The following is an 18,060-nucleotide window of genomic DNA, read 5'->3' as shown; positions in this document are numbered from 1 at the left end:
CCTCCAAACTTTTCTTCTTTCCAATTAATAATTTGGTATCAAAGCAAGAAGAGTAGATATCTATCTAGAGGGCTAAAAGGCCAGAGATCCTCAGAAGACTATATATAGATCGAGAGAACCAAAAGGTTAAAGATCCTTAAAAAACTAAAGATATGTATAGAAGTAAGGTTGAAAGTAGATTAAAGTCTTAGTTTTTCTTTCTATTAGCCTTTGTTTTGCTACAACATATATCAATGGCTTCTGTGAATTGTATGCGACCCATTATCTCTCGATTTAATGATTGTTATGATTATTGGAGTCTGTTGATGGAGAACTTTCTTAAAGTCAAAGAAGTAGTAGTAGATCATAGAATGTGGAGTACCTGAACTAGCTAGCATCAGGAGTGATGTTGATCGATGTAGAAAAAGCAAAGTTAGAAGAACAAAGATTGAAAGATATCTTAAGGCAAAGAATTGACTGCTTAATCTTAAAAACAATTCTTTGTGAGGACACTTCTAAAGTATCAAGGATCCACTTAGGATGAAACGAGTGCAGCCTCAAGCACTCGTTTATTGAAGATTTCAAAGATATTGATGAACTTACTATTGATGAATTACAAAGGTGTTTTTCCTTTGTTCATAGTAAAAACTCATCTAATAAGACAAAAAAGAAGAAGAAGCCCGGCAAGTAGCAACCATTAAAAAGGGTAGAATGAGAGCCTTAACTATGCTTTGAAAATGGAGAACGAGAGCGAGAGAGATTAAAAATTCAATTACAAATAATCTTATCTTAAAAATAAAATAAAATATGCTATATAGGAATAAACAAAAAAAAAACACTATGAAAAAAGTGAAAAGTTACTATTATTATTATTATTTTTTTAAAAAAAGAACTTGACCTTTTAGCCATAGCAAAATCGAGTTCTAAAGAAATAAAAACCTACAAAACGTGGCCAATATATTGAAGAAGTAATCGTAGGACACCTCTTCACATGACAACATACTTATTGCCTGAGATCCATGAAAGTAGGACATACATATGAAATCAATATTACCGTTTACAGTTGAATCAATGGAAAAATGTGTGTGTGTGTATATATATATATATATATATATGGCCATTCTTCGTGTTTACAATTAATTGTGCCGCAATTGCTGGTATTCCGGTGATTGATATCTTGCATCTCCAGCTACAACTGTAGGTTGCAGTGCCCACCATTCAAACCTGAGCAAGCCAGTAAACAGAAACAACTCGAGTGCTAGACATAAAATTACTTCAGAAGAAACAATGGTGAAAGGAGAAAGAAACTCACAGTGAGTCAAATCCCAATGGCATCCAGAAGATCAGAGTGCTGCGATACAGAAACTAAAGTATTGGCAACTATGGCACCACTAGCTGCCACCGCTGGGACACCGATCCCCGGAAATGTTGAGTCACCACAACAAAAGAGCTGCGGAATAGGCGTCGAATGGCCAGGGAAAGTGGCTTCTCCAGCTTTTATAGCTGGTCCATACGTTCCTCTGTTCCTCCTGAGGAATCTCTGATGTGTCAATGGCGTTCCAACTAATTTTACATCACATTTCTCACGGCTAAATCCAGGGCCAAGAGCACGCTCCACTGCTTTCCACATCACCTGCGACCACAAAACATTTCTCAGTCTGCGGAAAATCGCGAGGACTTTTAATTTCACATGAAGCAACATATCTGAGGAGATTATCGGTCATGAATTCACCAAAATGAGACGGTATAACAACGGTTAAGCAATGCATTCCACATGTGCATGGATTCAAAAGCAGATAGAATGACAAATTCACTTTGTCCTTTGCCTTTGGTTTAAATTATTTTTAAACCGACTGGAAACTGTGAGTTGCTCCTCAACTAATAAATATAGATGAAGGATGTGATGTCTTGCTGATCCTACTTGACGATAAATGGAAGCACTTAAACTAGCATCAAACAAACAAAATGACACTGCAATTTCAATATGTTTGTCTGAGCAGCACAAAAGTTGCTGATTAATTTGTTAATGAATTCTCAATGTCCTTTTTATATGAACTCCAAATGGAGGTTTGACACAAGACAATAGAATAAAAGAAAGAATCAGTAAATACAGGCATACCTGGAAGAAACATATGCTATGGAAGTCACCTGTCAAAAAATGTTGATAAACTGACATTGTTTGACTACCTAAAGTGATATAAAAGCAAAAAATAAAAATAAAAAGGTAACACCAGTAGTGTAGTTATTGTCTACCTCTGATCTCTCTTCCTTTAGTTTTTGATACTCCATGCTTCTACGGTCGAGCCCTTCCCACAAGCTATAGGGTTCTGTACCAGGAGTATAAGCATGCAAGACATGCTTTCCAGGAGGTGCCAATCCTTTACCATGAACACTTGGAACCGAAATTAATACAACATTCTGATCAGCATCCACACCCCTGCTCCAATCATTAACAACTATGTGATGGATCCCTAGGTCTTCCGAAATATTCTGTCAAATACTTAAGGTTAGTCATTCCCCAGAATGGACAAGTATATAAGACTACTAATAATATAAAAAAGAGATTTGTCTGTTGACAATTATGCAAAAAAGTTAATTCACTCTTAGGAATTAGGATACACCCACATGGTATAGTTTATTGCAATGACATGATGGAAATAAATGGAATAAAAAAAACATTGCGCTTGTTTGCTTGTATAATTTCATCTAATCACAATTGTATTAATAGTCATCCCAAGAAAAAGAAGAAAAAAGATAAATTCTTGCTCTGCCCCCGCCAATAATCATCATTCCAGTTCCATAATAGAAATTAATGTAAACGGGCATCTCTGAATGCAAAGAATACAAGAACTTATGTTTGACAAACAACAAAGACCTACAATCGACAATACAGGGAACACAATGATTTCATCTTTTTAATTGACAAGTGAAAAATGCTTTTCTCACTATTGCTTTGGTAACATTCTCATCTGGTCTTATATGGAAAAAGTATATGCTGAAGCCAAGGGATAGAGAAATTCAAACAGCAGATCCTGTTTAGTGTTTATCAAATGCAATAAAATTTGATATTTATGGTGAATTATATTCGAAAAGCAATGTAATTATAAAGGTAAATAATAGTTTACCAAAAAACAACAGACGTCTACATGAATCTTTCATCAGCTGACCTGTGCATCAAATCCCAAATGAAGATGCATGAATGATTCACACTGAGGGGTTGCTTCAACTTGTTCTTTGTAAGTATTTGGGACAACATCTGGAGGAAGTAAATTGAGTGTATCCCACATAGATGCATTGCTAACAACGGCTTTCTTGGCACGTACAAACTGGAAACAAAAAGTACATGCAGATATACTTGTTGATAGTCTCTTCAATTCTCACTTCCAGAAGAGAGAAAACATATATCAAGACCTACATAAAGTGATCACAAGTACTTACGTGCCCACTACTTAATTTAACACCCGTGGCTCGACCATTTTCAACCACAATTTTGTCAACATGACTGCCAAGTGCTAGTCTTCCACCATATTTCTTCAATCCTTGAACAAGAGCATCTACTACAGCCCCACTTCCCTTGAGTGGGTACTCGAGCACACATCCTGGCTTATACCATTCAGCAAACATATAAACCTGAAAATTTCAAAAAAGCAAAATATATATTAAAAAAAAGAGAAATAGGCCCTGTAGATGCAAAGACAGGCAATGAAAATTGGAAAAATTGAACACGATTGTTGACTATGCTCAGTGGTTCAGAGAAAAAGGCTGCCTAGGTATGGTTTATGCATTCAACGGTCTTAATTGTGCTATCTTTGCAATATGTGAAATTGAAACCTCGGATACAGTCAATTCCAATCGATCAAGATTAAGAAGGCTGCTTAAGTTGGAAAATGGTTCTTAATGAGCACAGTCCACTGTCAATCTGTAAGTTTACAGTCTTTCACACAATTCAAAAACTTACAGACAATGAAAAATCATATCACCACACAAATCCTCATAAGGCAAACAGAAATGGACTTACAATTTCTGCTGATATTATGCCATCCGATTTAACTCCTGCAAGTAGAAAGCATAGCAGATCCACCCAATTTCGAACAAAAGGATGTTTCAGCTCAAGAGAATCAATTATCTCTGAGAAGGGTCTCAAAAGTTTTGTAGCACCTAGAGCTCCTTGAGGCCCCATTTGGATGAATGATTTCAAGAGAGATGGAGCATATCTTGCTGCTGCAGTGGAAACAACGCCCCAATCCCCTCGAATAGAAAGAGGAGGTAGAGCCATTGCAGCTGCAGACATTGGAAGAACTGCTTCCTGCAGTGTTATTTTGTAAAACATTTAAAACATCTGGGATCAAAAAACAGTAAGGAATATTTATGCTTCAGTAAAGAAATGCTAAAGTATACAAAATGAACTTGATCAATGAAATTCTGCATGTGCAACTAAAATGCATTTAGGAGCAGTCATACACCAAAAAATGGGTAGTGAGAAAGGCAGGAGATTACTGATCACACATGAAATTTTATAAGTTTCCCTAAGCTAAGATTGGGTATCGTATCTGAGTATACATTAGATTCTGATGTAGTATTACATGAGCAGCTGGCATGGGGAGTTTGAAGGAAAGCTACTTGAACTTGAACAGAAGATTGGGAAATTTTGGTTTTCAACTCAACCTTAGTTGAGACCATAATGGCATATTTCTTTAGGTACGCTAAGCTGAATAACCACGCAGAAAGTTCCCACATATACTTCTCAGGTTCACAACCTATCATAGAAACAATACACAAGCTCATATGCAAGCATAGATATATTTATATTCCACATAAGTAGGTGTCTACAACGTTATATAAAGTATGCAGACTATATACTTTCCATATACATATACATTTAAGTGTATCTAACCAAGTCAATTTAAGACATCACAAAGAAAAGTTAACCATAACTCATCTAAAGAAGACAAAATCTTCCATATTAAAAATATAAAAAGTTAAGAGACTGGCCGAGTTCCTTATGCAATAGCAGTGCAAAATATCTCACAAGCAATCATCTTATAATTACACTTTCGACAAGCAATTCTTGGCTACCTAGTTCTTATAGCTTTTCAGTGGATTGAGATATGATATAAAACTATACAGCCAAAAGATTAAGCAGTGATAAACTCAGGTAATTGGTTCTAGGTTATGTCCATTGAAGTATTTTCAGCTGCATAAAATTGTAAAATTAATAGTCGAGGAAACATTAAAAGTTCAATTAACAATCACATGCACAGGTTCATTATGGTGTGTGGTTTTTCCTTTACAAGTGAATAACATCACTAATCAAGAGTTTGATCCAGATGAATCTGACGAGATTAGTATTTAATAAGGACAACATATATCATCCAAATATGTGCTATGGGAAAAGATATATGCAAAGGAATTTATTGTTCACACTCACAAGAAGCTTTTTCCACTCATCAACAGCATCAAGACTAACAAACGTCTCTAGGTCCTGTAAAGAAATAATCAATCATCAGGTATCTGAAACTGCTACACTGCTCAATGAACTTTAGTGCAAAGGAAAATTTAAACTTCATAGATGAAGGAAAACCTTTACTGTATCACCATGATTGTGTAAAAAAACTTTACAATTCATGAAAAAAAAAACTATATGGCACCATATATAGAATAATAAACTGAGGTTCTCTAACAGGATGGAATTAGATCATTGGCTGTCCATAAGTCCAGTGAAATGACTTACATTATCACATGGCAATTCTATATTTCAGCTGTTCCATGATTATTCTTGTAATTGAAGTTTTATTTTGCCTAGAACAATCTATACCAACTTGCTGCAAGCACAACACACGTGACTGGCACATATCTTCACTGTGCCATGACATATATGCTAGTAAAATTAAAGGGGAAGGATGAAGAAAAGGGGGAAATCTTGGTTCAGGTCTCCTCAACTAGGTGTGTGTTTAGTAAACAAATGACATTTTCTTAAAAAAAGAAAGATGATGCTATAAGATTGCCAAGCTGTACCAACTACCAACACATATCCCAACAAAACATTGGCATACTGTTTTAGATAGAAAGATTGACGTTATTACTTGAGCTTATGCTTCTCCACAAAGGATTTAATCCTCATGTGGAGCAATTGCTCCACCATCCTTATAAATGAAGTCATCTCTTCACCATCACAAAAGAACCCTAGTTCGAGTCTTCCTCTATCTTTGTCAGAACACAAATCTCGAAAGAAGTCCAAGCATGCTTGCCATGCTAACCCCACTTAAGGACTCACTAATTAAACAAGTTCAATCATGATAATTACATGGACCCCACTTAAAATTGACAATCAGGTTTTTACACTGGTTTCGCACAGATTAACCATCAGATCAGGTCGAAATATGGTTACCATATGAGTTCCACTGAGAATCGATGTGTCCAACTTCGATTACCATGTGGGAGTTACATAGGGCTGACCATCATATCAGGCCCAAGCATGGTTACTGTAGAAGTCCTAATTATGGTTAAGCCAGAATCAGATTCGAGAATGACTTAATTGTGGGTCCCACTAATCAGCCACAAGGCCTAGCTATTGTACTATGTGGATCCATCTGAGTATGGTTATTGTATAAGTCCTAATTATAGTTAAGCAATGAATCAGATTCCAGAATGACTTAATTGTGGGTTCCACTAATTGGGCACAAGCCTGGCTATTGTATTGTGTGGATCCAGTTATTTCTGTCATGGTCACACCTAGAATTGCCCATCTGATTAGATCCAAGTACTATTGCAGCTTCAGCCCTACTCATATAAACCAGTGGTGTAGGTTAACTATGATTATTGTGTGCATCACACACATTTGCTTCATCAAAATCTTGATCTGGTTCATTTTACTTGATGTATATCCACATTGTCATTCATAGGGTAACACAGGGCAAAATTATCCCAAACACGTCAACATATAACTAGTAGAATATCCTCTTAGATTTTAATATTGGTTTTGATTGACCACAAAATTCAGAAAATATTTATATTTCCTATCTGGTTAGTTAGTTCAAGAAGTTCTTAGAGAAAATTTTAGTAAATCACTACAAGCATATTTATGAGAATGTAATACTTCCTACAGCCATTTGGTCAAACACTTGTCAAAGACCAACAAATTCAACAAGAATAGATGATTAAATTATATTTTTTTCAGAAATAATTAGTGTGAGGATTTTTGGAATATAATTTGGTCACATTAAAAGGGTTGATTGGTGTTGAAAAAGGCATGACAAAATTAAAGTGTGTTTGACAAAGTGGTTTTATTGAAGTGCTGCCATAGAAAATTCTGATTGCAACCACAGCATGTACAGTTACATATGGTGGACGTCTATACGAGCATGTACTCAGAAAAGGTCAAACACACAAATCAAAGAACCTATTTAGTACAGATTTATTTATACATCAAAGGTTGGATTATTGGTTGCATAATGTATAGATCTGTGTCAAGCTTATATTCAGCAGGTTTTTTTTAAAAAGAAATGGCAGACTAAGTTTTTTGCACCCACTAAATAATCTTTGATATCTTATATAGCTTCATGACAAACAACTGTCGATGCATGTTGTTTTTCAAGAGTTGGATTATGATTTTTATATTAAGCTAGATTTGTAATGCAGTCAGAACAAGGATGATTCTGGCAAAACCATAACAAAAATGAAATTATATAGTTAATATATAAAATCAGAGTCTTGAACTCTTGATCACCTTAAGAAACTCTGTAGGCCCAATCCGTGACAAGAATTCACCTTCAGGAACGTAAACCATCCATGAGTCGTAAGTTGCACATGGAACTGGCTCTCCCAGTGCATCAAGAACCTAAAGTTTATCAAAAGCAAATCAATGACTCATAAGTTGCACATGGAACTGCATCTCCTATTGCATTGAGAACCTGAAGTTTATAAAAAAAAAAATCAATGTTATGCTTTAAAAAAATTGTATATCACTTAGAAAAGAACCCGAGGTTTATGTTCAACATCAATCACAAGATAAATTTAGTAAAAAGTCCAATTGTTATACAGAGGAAGCAAGCATGAAAGCATATAACTAACCATAGATAGATTTTTGTCTGAAAGATAAAGGAAATATAGTTATTCAACAAAACAAGCAAAAATTGCTCCAAGACTAAACTCCTGAAACTGCTTCTCAAATAACAAGATATTACCGTCACATATGATTATGCAATCAACAGATGCATTGACTAAACTATTGCTTTTGCTCAACTACCTAGTTCATATACAGATTATGGTGATAGCAGAAGATGCTACCATGCATTCCCTATCTAAGTTTATAATTAATACATAGTTGCATTTGTTTCAGATGTTGACTAACCCATCTAATACCAAACAGAGAGCTTTGGATGACCACATTGTGCACTATTCTTTTTTTGCTTCAAGAAAAGATCTATTTGATAGACAGATATCTACATATGACATCAGGAATAACCTGTGAAAGAGGATTAGCTTGAGGTCCTCTTGACTGAAATCCCGAGAATAAAGATGGTCCTGAATCAAATTTATACCCCTTCACTTCAAATGAATGAGCAGCACCTCCAGGAAGATCATGACTTTCTAAGACAAGAACATCCTGCTGATATCTAGCTAAAAGACCAGCACAACATAATCCACCAATACCGCTTCCGATAACAACTACATCTGCTTCCAGCTTCCCTGAGCGACACATAATGATTAGAAGAAATTTTCAGTGGAACAGTAATCTAAGAAGTCAATATGGTGACAATAAATTAGGTTTGTAAATTGAAATGCTAGACCAAAGTATTCAAAGGATATATTGTCTAATGGAATAATTGTTTCTGCAACTCCAGTGCACATATCGCTAGCTTTCCCAACTAAAATTACCATCACTGAAGTCTTTACCATGTAAAAAAACTCAATCGGGTGTCATATTATTACAGCATGATTACCTGATTAGATGTAATTATTCCTTAAAACGAGTAAACAATAAATGTAGTTTCCAATGATGAAGTATTGGAAGTAAAGAATTTCCAGTTTCAATGTCATTGTTATTGGTTCATTCCTTGTTGGAGGACTAAAACTATGTTGAAATTAAAACACATGCAAGCACAGACCTGAAAATACGAGGAAACTACTATATGATCAACATGAGGATGCCCTTTTGTATCACAATAATCATGTACATATTTGGAAGCGGTGAAGAAGTTCGTAGATTTTCATGTAGTGAACATTAAAAATCATCAAGAAATCAGCAGATTCAATCATGACAGAAGAGCTAGCTCCAATCCACTGACTCACTGGTCGGTCCACCGATCCAGTGATGCAAGACTTGGCCACATCACTGCCTGATACAGATCTAGTAACTGTGTTTTTGTATTTGTGTTTGTATTATGTCTCTTCGGAGACATCCGATAACATGTTTTTGTATTGTTTCCAAAAAAAATAGTCTTCTAAGGTTTTTCCTTCTCCCTCCTCACACCACTGATCACTAATTATATTTGGGCTAGTGCATCCAAATTCTTCTTGAATTTCTATTTTCTAGTCAGTGACAAGTTAATAGACACAGTATCGTTTCCTATTCTGTGGCCACGAGGAAACAATGATGCAAAGAACGTGACCGATCCACATCCGGTTCTTCACGTTCCACGAGGGTGAGGAACATCATGATTCGCGGCAAGAACCCCTCGATTTGAGCAGATGACGAACTAACCTACTTCACTCTCACCAGAACAAGAAACAAGTGCCGAAAGGATAACGCTCCAGACCAACGCCCAAACATTAGGTGAGATAGGGATGGGAAGAACATTAGAGCAACATCAGTAGCTGGAACCCCTCGATTCGAGCACATCACCAACTACCTGACATGACAACAGCCTCACTTGACGAAGAAACAAGAACCGACATGACAACGCTGCAGCAATTCTTGATGAACAAGGAACGAATGCCCAAACATTACGTGAGATAGGGGTGGGAAGAGGCGGCACCCGGAAAGGGATTCCTCGATTCGGAGGTGGGCCGGCCGCTGGCGGTGAGCGGCTGCTGGCCAACGGAGCCTCGAGCCAAGACCTGCCTCTTCCTCCCCCGCCGGGATCCGAGTCGAGAACGGAGCAGCGCCTTCGCGTGGGACGAGGGGTAACCGCAGAGACCGAGCCCTAGAGACGCCATGGACGATCAGGGGACGAGTCGAGGAGAAGGAGGAGGCGGACGACGAAGCGACGAGGGGAAAAGAGGAGGCAGCAGAGAGAGACAGAGGCGCGAAACGGGAAGAACGAACTCATAAGCTTCCCCGACTTAAACCGCACTTTAGACGGAGGGGTAGGTCCCACCTGTCCATGCCGTCTATTGATCGCCACGCCAACAGGTACAATTTCGGGTACAACCATTTCGGAGGACCGGCCCGGGAGCGCGCGCTCGACCATATCGCGTGTCACGGGCCGCGAAGCCGCCACGCCTCTCGTGTCCGCGACCACTTTGTCCTACGCGGAAAACGCACTGCCTACCAAATGCTCCGTGACTCTCTCACTGACCTGGTTTGCGGGGCCCGTGTGCTCTGGGCCCAGCGATTCGGTACATTAGCGGGCCAAATTTTCGGGGACGGGTGTTTGGAATGATCCTCACATTTATCCGTCTAATTTTATTAGCATATAATTCACACAAATATTTATTATTTGATTCTCTCAGCAGTTATGTTTGAATGAAATGAGTCAATTTTTTGATTATATAATACTTTTAAAATATATATTTATTTATTATAATCGATTAACGTTGGTCATTTTTTATAGATAAAGAAAAAAGCATATATATATATATATATATATATATATATATATATATATATATATATATATATATATATTAAATGGTTCATCAATATATTTATCTCATTAAATTTATATATTAAAATAATTTATTTTATCGATCAGTTATATACGTATTGAATTGTACCAAACATATCAACACACGATACACAAAGCTACATCTGTATCACCCATATAATGGGTCCATATCAAATGATTGAGATATAAAATATTTGAATTAATGAGAAAAATAATTTGATGACACTTCAAATGATGCTATGAAAGCAAATATGGCCACATTATTGTTGATTTATTAGGCCAAGTAATTACTATTACCCGTGATTAGAATGTGATCTAAGGAAGAGCATTCCAAATTGCCTCATTCCCTTCACCGCATTTGGTGTGGACTTCCACCATCCTATCGACCGGCTTGCAGACTCCGCTACATGTCCAATCGAATGATGCAATGCAAATATCCCCACTTTGTATCTTCCATTCACAATCTACAAAAATATATGGCATCCATCATTAAAGTCAACAATAATCCATATATATACATTCTATTAATCAACTTTTTAGAGCATAAAGAATTTAAATATGTTAGTGTAGATATTTTTTATTTTTAACTAAAATCAATTTTCTTAGAGTATAAAGAATTTAAAGATAATGAATGAAAAATTCTTTAATATTTATGTGAGAGAATATACCGAAGACTTTGTATTCGTATTTACATTACATTGTTATGTAAAGCCATAATAATAAAGTCATTTTGTATAACAATAAAACCTAAATATTTTTTTATTAGAATAAAAAGTCAAATCTTTATACAATTTTGATACTAAAAATGGATGCAAGATTAGTGCAATGTTGTGTTTCACATCTCTTAAAACTAATAGACAAGAATAAAGCATATGTTGTTTACTTGATTATTTCATGGATTATTGTTTGGGGTGTGTGTGTATATATACATGTATAAAAATACCAGGAGGTGTTCCACAACACATTCCTCGTTCATCGATGTGCTCAACTTCCAAGCCAATCAACCACGAACCTAAGGATACATCCTCGTTTGCATACTTGTGAAGTATTGGCCTACAAAATATAGAGATTAATGACTCACCACATATAAGATAGTATAATATTTACATGAATATACTATAATATAAGTTATACATAAAACATTTGAGATAATATTATTTAGAATTGACTTAAACCATTTTGGTTCGGGTAGTTTCAATATTTTTTTTTCGATCGATCTTTCGACTCATCTAATTAATTCTTCCTAATTATTAAAAAAAATATATATTTTAGTGCATTAATTTCAAATTATGAAGCAATTTTCTGTAATAATTTCTGAATTTTTGACATAAGAAAATGATTAACTAAATATTTCTTCCACTAATTAATTTTGTACATGTTGCTCTTTTGCAAATATAAGATATTATAATATTTACATGAATATACTATAATATAAGTTAGACATAAATATTTAAGATCATATTATTTAGAATGGACTTAACCATTTTGGTTCGTTTTCAATCTTTTTTTCGGTCGATCTTTCGACTCATCTAATTAATTCATCCTAATTATTAAAATTTATATTTATTTTTTGTCAGTACATTAATTTCAATTTATAAAGCAATTTTACATAATAAAACAAATAACTAAATATTTCTTCTACTAATTCATTTTGTGCATCTAATTTCTTTTCTCCTCTTTTCTTTATTATTCTTTCGCAAATATACAGTAGATTATATAGATATGTATGTATCAAGAATATAGGAGATTTAAACTTACGCATTTGTGGAGATATATAAAGCAAGATCTTTGGATATGGCATAGATTTGGCCAGTGGCATGTCTAAAGTACTTGTTCCCTTCCTCTCCGAACTTCCAAAACTCTGGTTCATGATACTTGGCATCCCTAGAGAAAGAAAAGAAGATATGAGATAGCTTTGCACAAAATAATATGTAGCATATCATGACAAACACAACCTCGATCTTACTTTTGGAACAAAACTTGATCGGATTTCATGCATCCAATGTATACTCTTGGTGTGGTTCGATGTCGAGCAAGGGTTGCGATAAGCATTCCTGAAATAATATAACTCACCTAAGTCGTAAAAGAACAATCTTAAGACTTAAGATCATATGAATTTAAATAATCGATCGAAAATGAAACTTTTAGAATGATGATATATATAATAGGGATGAGAATATTAAGGTAAATATATAAAAATTTATTTAGAATCGATTTATGTCGGAAGAAAAGAATAAACTAATGCTTAATTTATTTATCTCTTACTGAGATGAAAATATTATGCTACACATATAGAATTTTAGGAAAGATTAAAAAAAATATACATGTGAATAATTAGACCTAATTCCGATAAGAAATATTTTAAGATGGCTTGTAGGCGAAGATATGATATAAGTGGTACAAAAATAGGTTAAAAAAGAATATTTTACTAAATATTATAAATAATATTTTTTTAGTTTATAAAGATATTTTTTTGTATACTAAAAAAATCCAAATATTAATTCCAAATAGTTGAAATAGTATGTCTTATTATTGTTATAAATTAGTGTTGATGGAATGAATTTATTGAGCTTTGTAAATTATTGGTTAATTTATATGTGAAAAATCAAATATAATATAGAATTAAATATTCTAAAAAGACCTATAGATGAATAGAAAGGTAAAAATTATTATATATATGTATATTCATTTAACTAAGAATATTATTTTCTATAGAGTTCGATGATGAAAAATTAACATATACAGTTATCATTATTATTTTATAGCGTCGTAAATTAAGAGCTTAATCCGTATTTATTGGTGATGGAATTATATATGGTGAGAGCTGACCGAGATTGACATGCACGTCATCGTCAACCTTGGCGTAGAAATCGGCGTCCCACGTGGCTACCGCCGTCGCGAAGAACACCTTGGTCTTCGTGGAGAGCTCATGGTATCCTTCCAAGTGCTCCAGCCTCAGGAAGTCCTTCGTCTTTGCGTCTTCTTCGTCGATCGCCCGATCAAGAGCTCCTCCGGGCGTGGCACTGCGGCCGATCACGAACCGCACGACCACGCCCTTCTCCTCTTCCAATCTCCTCAGCTTCGATCCTGCAGAAGGAACAGAACGGTACTCCTCGTCCGCTGAGCATCGAAACGAAGAAAGGGAGAAGAAGCCTTGTCTCTACGACCTCTCGGCATCCATGTCGCTCGAACCGATTCCCGCCGCTTCTTGCTGCTGAAAGCGGTGTTGATTCCGACGACGACGAACGCCTTCTTCGGGCCTCCTCCGAGGCTGTTCGTCCTCGCTGCAGCCAGTTCCGTCTCCAACGATGCGACGAACTTTTCCAAGGACCTTGAGATGGATGGATAGAGAGAGGTCGAATTGAGACGAGCAAAGCGGATCATGGCGGGGAGTCCGTGAGAAGTGAGCTCACCGGATTGCTCGACGGGTGTTCGATACTTCCTTCCTTATATCTCTCGGATTGGGTTCGCCTAATCTCTACGAACACACGTAGCAATGGGTGAGCTTAACGTCGAGTCGGGAGGGGGTTAACAGGAAGCATTGCGTACGCGGTTGCGCTCGCAGTCCTGCGAGGAGTTGGCGATGTTCGGATCGCAAGAAGAGGAAGCAGCTCTTGCTCTGTCATCCGATGGCAGGAAGTCGACTCCCCTGCTGAAGAGCACACCCAGGAGGAAGCAGGCCGCGCAGAGCAGGGCGGCCGCCCTCGCGCGTAGCGGCGGCCTGCCGCGTTGCTTCTTCTCCGACTGCTGCTGCGGCCTCTCGATGCCTGCCTTCATCGACCCAACCATCAACAACATTTCAAACCAGAGCAACGATGACGAAGAAACAGCATGGCGATGTGAAGCGAATTCTACCATGATTTGCTTCTCTGCTGGCAGAGGTTGATGGACGCAAGTGCAAGAACCGATAAATGACAAGGTGTTTGAGAAAATGACACATGATAATAATTGCCAATGGCAACACTAAAATGAATGGGAATGGGAATGGGATCATCTCGCAAGACATTTGTTGTGAGCTTGGCTCATGCTGTGTGTGTGAAATGGTGCAGAGTGTTGTATGGATTGGGGACTCTCAGATGTTACAGAACTTCTCCCCAACCATTAGTTCAAGGATTCCATAAGCCAAACCTCTCATAAAACCACACTAACACAGTAAATTATTGTGCATGGCCTGCATAGCTCAAGGATTCCATAAGCCCTGAAGAACTTCCACTGATCCTATCTAAAGATTATGGGTTCAGATTCACCATTTGGTAATATGAAGTTTGCCATCTTAAATCATGACACTTGACTTCTTTTAAGGGTTTGCAGTAACAAGCAATCAAAACCACCAGCTATCAGAACAACATCACTTTCTTGGAAATGTAGGTTTGCATTAGGGCTTAAATCTACAACCTTTAGTAGGTTGGTATCAGAAAGTAGATTCTTAGTTGCATGAAACTCCATTTTGATCCATCAAGAATTTAGAGTATCATGACACCTTCCTCTACATATTTCTCCAATCTGCATGTAAATCTCTTTTATCTTCTTGTCAGCATATCTTAGACAGAGTTTACCAAAGACAGACTGCATGAAGGATTGACAGACTTTGAGTTGCTTTCAGTGGTTTCTTTGTATAAATCACATTGAGTAGAAAAACAAACTGTATTCTGATCACTGAATAATGTCAATTTTCTTTGTTGTTTGATTAAAGTAATATGAGATTAAAGGTCTACTACTCCACTCCCATTTTGCTTTTCTGGTGCAACTGAGACACAGCACTCTGCTGTGCTTTCCAACTGGTCATCCAACTTTAGTTCCTTCTCATCACTATAACATGTCATGGAAGGAAAACAAAGGTTAGTGGATGTTCCTAATGGGATTAGACCTAACTTGCTTTGAACACTCCTTTTATTGTGGGACAGTAACTCAATTATTAAAGGAAGCAAAGCATGATAAAGAGCAGTATCATTCCACCACTAAGTTGGGTGCAGTGCTAAAAAGTTAGAGGAATAATTAGTAAGAGGGTATTGTGGACTTAATGGTTCTTTTAGAGTGGAATATTCTGAGCTTCCATGAGCTTTGAGGAGGTGAAGCTGCTGTAGTCTTCCTCGGCACAGGGCAGGTTGATGGCAGCAGAGTCTGCAGATGGATTGTATGAGTACCATCTGGACCAGTACAGGTAGTTGACGAAGTTGACGAGGCTGAGTGCTGCAAGGAGCCAATAGAAGAGGTCCAATCTGTCCTTGTCCAAGTTGTTGTCACTGAGCCACCCACTCCTGTGAGCTCCGGATGACACCTTGTTCACCAGGGAGACGAGGAGAGAGCTGAGGTAGAACCCAAATGAGTAGGAGCAGTAGGTCATGGCGGTGAGGAAGGACTGCATCCCGGCCATGGACTGCTCGTAGAAGAACTCGATGAGACCCACGGCTGTGAACATCTCCGAGACGCCGAATATGAGGAACTGTGGTGCGATCCAGAAGATGGAGAGTTGCTTGTCTGAGCCAACGGCAAGCTCTCGCCTCTTCTTCTCCACCAGCGCGGCTGAGACCATGGAGAACGTCACGGTGAAGAGGCCCAAGCCGATGCGCTGCAGCGAGGAGATGCCGGAGTCCGTCTTGGTGAACCTTCGAGCGAGCGGCACGAAGCCGATCTCGTAGAGGGGGACAAGGACGATGAGCATGAGGTAGGGGATGGCCTGCAGGGAAGCAGGGGGGATCTCGAATGCTTCGGTGACCTGAGTGTTCATGGCGCTTCCTTGTTGCACCGAGAAGGTCTGGAGCTGGGCCAGTATGGTGTTGAAGATGATGGTGCATGCAAATATCGGGATCACGGAGAGGATTATCTTCACCTGCTCGACTTGGGCGACCGTGCACAGCGTCCATGAGCTCTGCTTCCTGTCGGCCACTCCCTGGATCTGCATGCATGCTTTGTCCAAGAACCTGGAAATGGTTGGGACAAACTTGTCTCAGAATTCAATCGAACAAAAGGATGGTGGACAAAGAATTCGAGCTAACCTGAACTTTTCGGTGTGGACGCTGCCTTGACGAAGCAGCTTAGTGTTGGGGGAAACTTGTTTTCTCTTGATGATTGCTGCCACAAGAACCTGCCACAAGTTCAACAGCTTAAGCGATCATTAATGGCTATCCGATAGAACAGTGACAGGGAATTAACAGAGCTTACTCTTGCAATTGGGGTGAAAAGGGACCCCCGTGGCGGCTTGTTTCTGTAGGACAATATGCCACAGATCAAGCTAATGAGGCCGGCGGCCATGGTGGCGGCCGACAAACTGAAGCCGACATCCATTCCCGACCGAGTCTGGACCCAGACAAGAACTGTTAGAGCGATGAGTTCTCCGACGCAGAAGCTGAAGTAGGCGGTGTTGAAGTACGTCGAGAGCTTCTTGGAGTGGTTGGGATCGTCCTTGGTGAACTGGTCAGCCCCATGAGAGATGATGTTGGGTTTGAGGCAGCCGCTCCCCAAGGCCACCAAGTAGAGTGCAGTGTAGAATACGAGTGCCTCGAATCCTTTGGCCTCCACGCAGCTATCGCCTCCTTCCGACATCATGTTGCAGTGAGGAGGCCTCAGTTGGGGGAGGTGTGCTTGCACCGTGAGCAGTAGGAAGCCCTGACATCGACAACAGAAAAAGCTTGTTCAGATGGTTGTGTTTGGAACCTGAAACATGCAGTTGAAGTGAGAAGACATACCGAAAGCTCGACGAAGCCGAAAGCCAACATAGTGCGGAAGCTCCCAAGATAAGAGTCTGACAAAAATCCACCGAGCAGAGAGAGAAGGAACACAGTGCCTATGAAGTTGGTCACTATGTTTGCCGATTTGGATAGAGGGAAGTGCATGTCGTTGAACACATAGGTTATGAGGTTGTTGCCTACAGCTGCAATGGCCATCATCTCCAGTGCTTGAAGTCCTGCAGCAAAGAAAGAACAAAACTCGAGTATAGACAGATTAGATTAGATAGATAGATAGAGAGAGAGAGAGAGAGAGAGACCTAACAAGAAGGCAGCAGCTCGCATGCCACCATGCTTGGTGGGCATGCAGGATCTGCCCTTCCAATCGAGGAAGACCACGGCATGCATGGATTCCTCACCGACGCTGTGCCTTGCTTGAGCATCCATGTCTTAGCTTCACAGGCACCGAGACGCTCTTCGGAGGCTTACAACCAAACTCAACCAGGAAAAGAGAAGGAGATGTCGTTCCCAACACAACCAGGGTAAATCCTAAACAGCTCGATTCCGCTATTTATATTGTTTACCAG

The 18,060-nt window shown here is 38.5% G+C and overlaps 3 protein-coding genes across 4 annotated transcripts; all 3 read right to left on the bottom strand.

The window, feature by feature from the left end:
• Positions 1 to 965: 965 nt before the first annotated feature.
• Positions 966 to 10,233, bottom strand: LOC103993518 (prolycopene isomerase, chloroplastic). 2 transcript variants are annotated; one of them, XM_009413609.3, is made up of 10 exons: positions 9,957 to 10,233; positions 8,444 to 8,667; positions 7,706 to 7,816; positions 5,408 to 5,461; positions 3,998 to 4,285; positions 3,418 to 3,609; positions 3,147 to 3,305; positions 2,233 to 2,469; positions 1,292 to 1,612; positions 966 to 1,203 (listed from the first exon to the last, which is right to left on the bottom strand). In XM_009413609.3, the coding sequence occupies exons 1-9, from the start codon at positions 10,135 to 10,137 to the stop codon at positions 1,298 to 1,300; spliced, it is 1,761 nt and encodes a 586-aa protein (XP_009411884.2). In that variant the 5' UTR covers positions 10,138 to 10,233; the 3' UTR covers positions 966 to 1,203; positions 1,292 to 1,297. The 2 variants fall into 2 exon arrangements, with proteins under 2 accessions (XP_009411884.2, XP_064976356.1); XM_065120284.1 differs by lacking the exon at positions 966 to 1,203 and adding an exon at positions 2,099 to 2,127 and having other exon boundaries at positions 1,488 to 1,612.
• A 753-nt stretch (positions 10,234 to 10,986) lies between these two features.
• On the bottom strand, positions 10,987 to 15,386 carry LOC135618889 (probable beta-1,3-galactosyltransferase 8). The gene is made up of 7 exons (XM_065120282.1): positions 14,664 to 15,386; positions 13,976 to 14,579; positions 13,638 to 13,895; positions 12,775 to 12,862; positions 12,567 to 12,692; positions 11,752 to 11,861; positions 10,987 to 11,272 (listed from the first exon to the last, which is right to left on the bottom strand). Exons 2-7 carry the CDS (start codon positions 14,190 to 14,192, stop codon positions 11,124 to 11,126), a joined length of 948 nt encoding a protein of 315 aa, XP_064976354.1. The 5' UTR covers positions 14,193 to 14,579; positions 14,664 to 15,386; the 3' UTR covers positions 10,987 to 11,123.
• Positions 15,387 to 15,511: 125 nt separating this feature from the next.
• On the bottom strand, positions 15,512 to 18,060 carry LOC135618888 (protein NRT1/ PTR FAMILY 4.4-like). The gene is made up of 5 exons (XM_065120281.1): positions 17,794 to 18,060; positions 17,495 to 17,712; positions 16,971 to 17,414; positions 16,805 to 16,893; positions 15,512 to 16,729 (listed from the first exon to the last, which is right to left on the bottom strand). The coding sequence occupies exons 1-5, from the start codon at positions 17,918 to 17,920 to the stop codon at positions 15,838 to 15,840; spliced, it is 1,770 nt and encodes a 589-aa protein (XP_064976353.1). The 5' UTR covers positions 17,921 to 18,060; the 3' UTR covers positions 15,512 to 15,837.

This window comes from Musa acuminata, chromosome BXJ2-8, assembly GCF_036884655.1.
Source record: "Musa acuminata AAA Group cultivar baxijiao chromosome BXJ2-8, Cavendish_Baxijiao_AAA, whole genome shotgun sequence".
NCBI classification, from domain to species: domain Eukaryota; kingdom Viridiplantae; phylum Streptophyta; class Magnoliopsida; order Zingiberales; family Musaceae; genus Musa; species Musa acuminata.
This window is presented reverse-complemented; position numbering and strand designations above follow the sequence as displayed.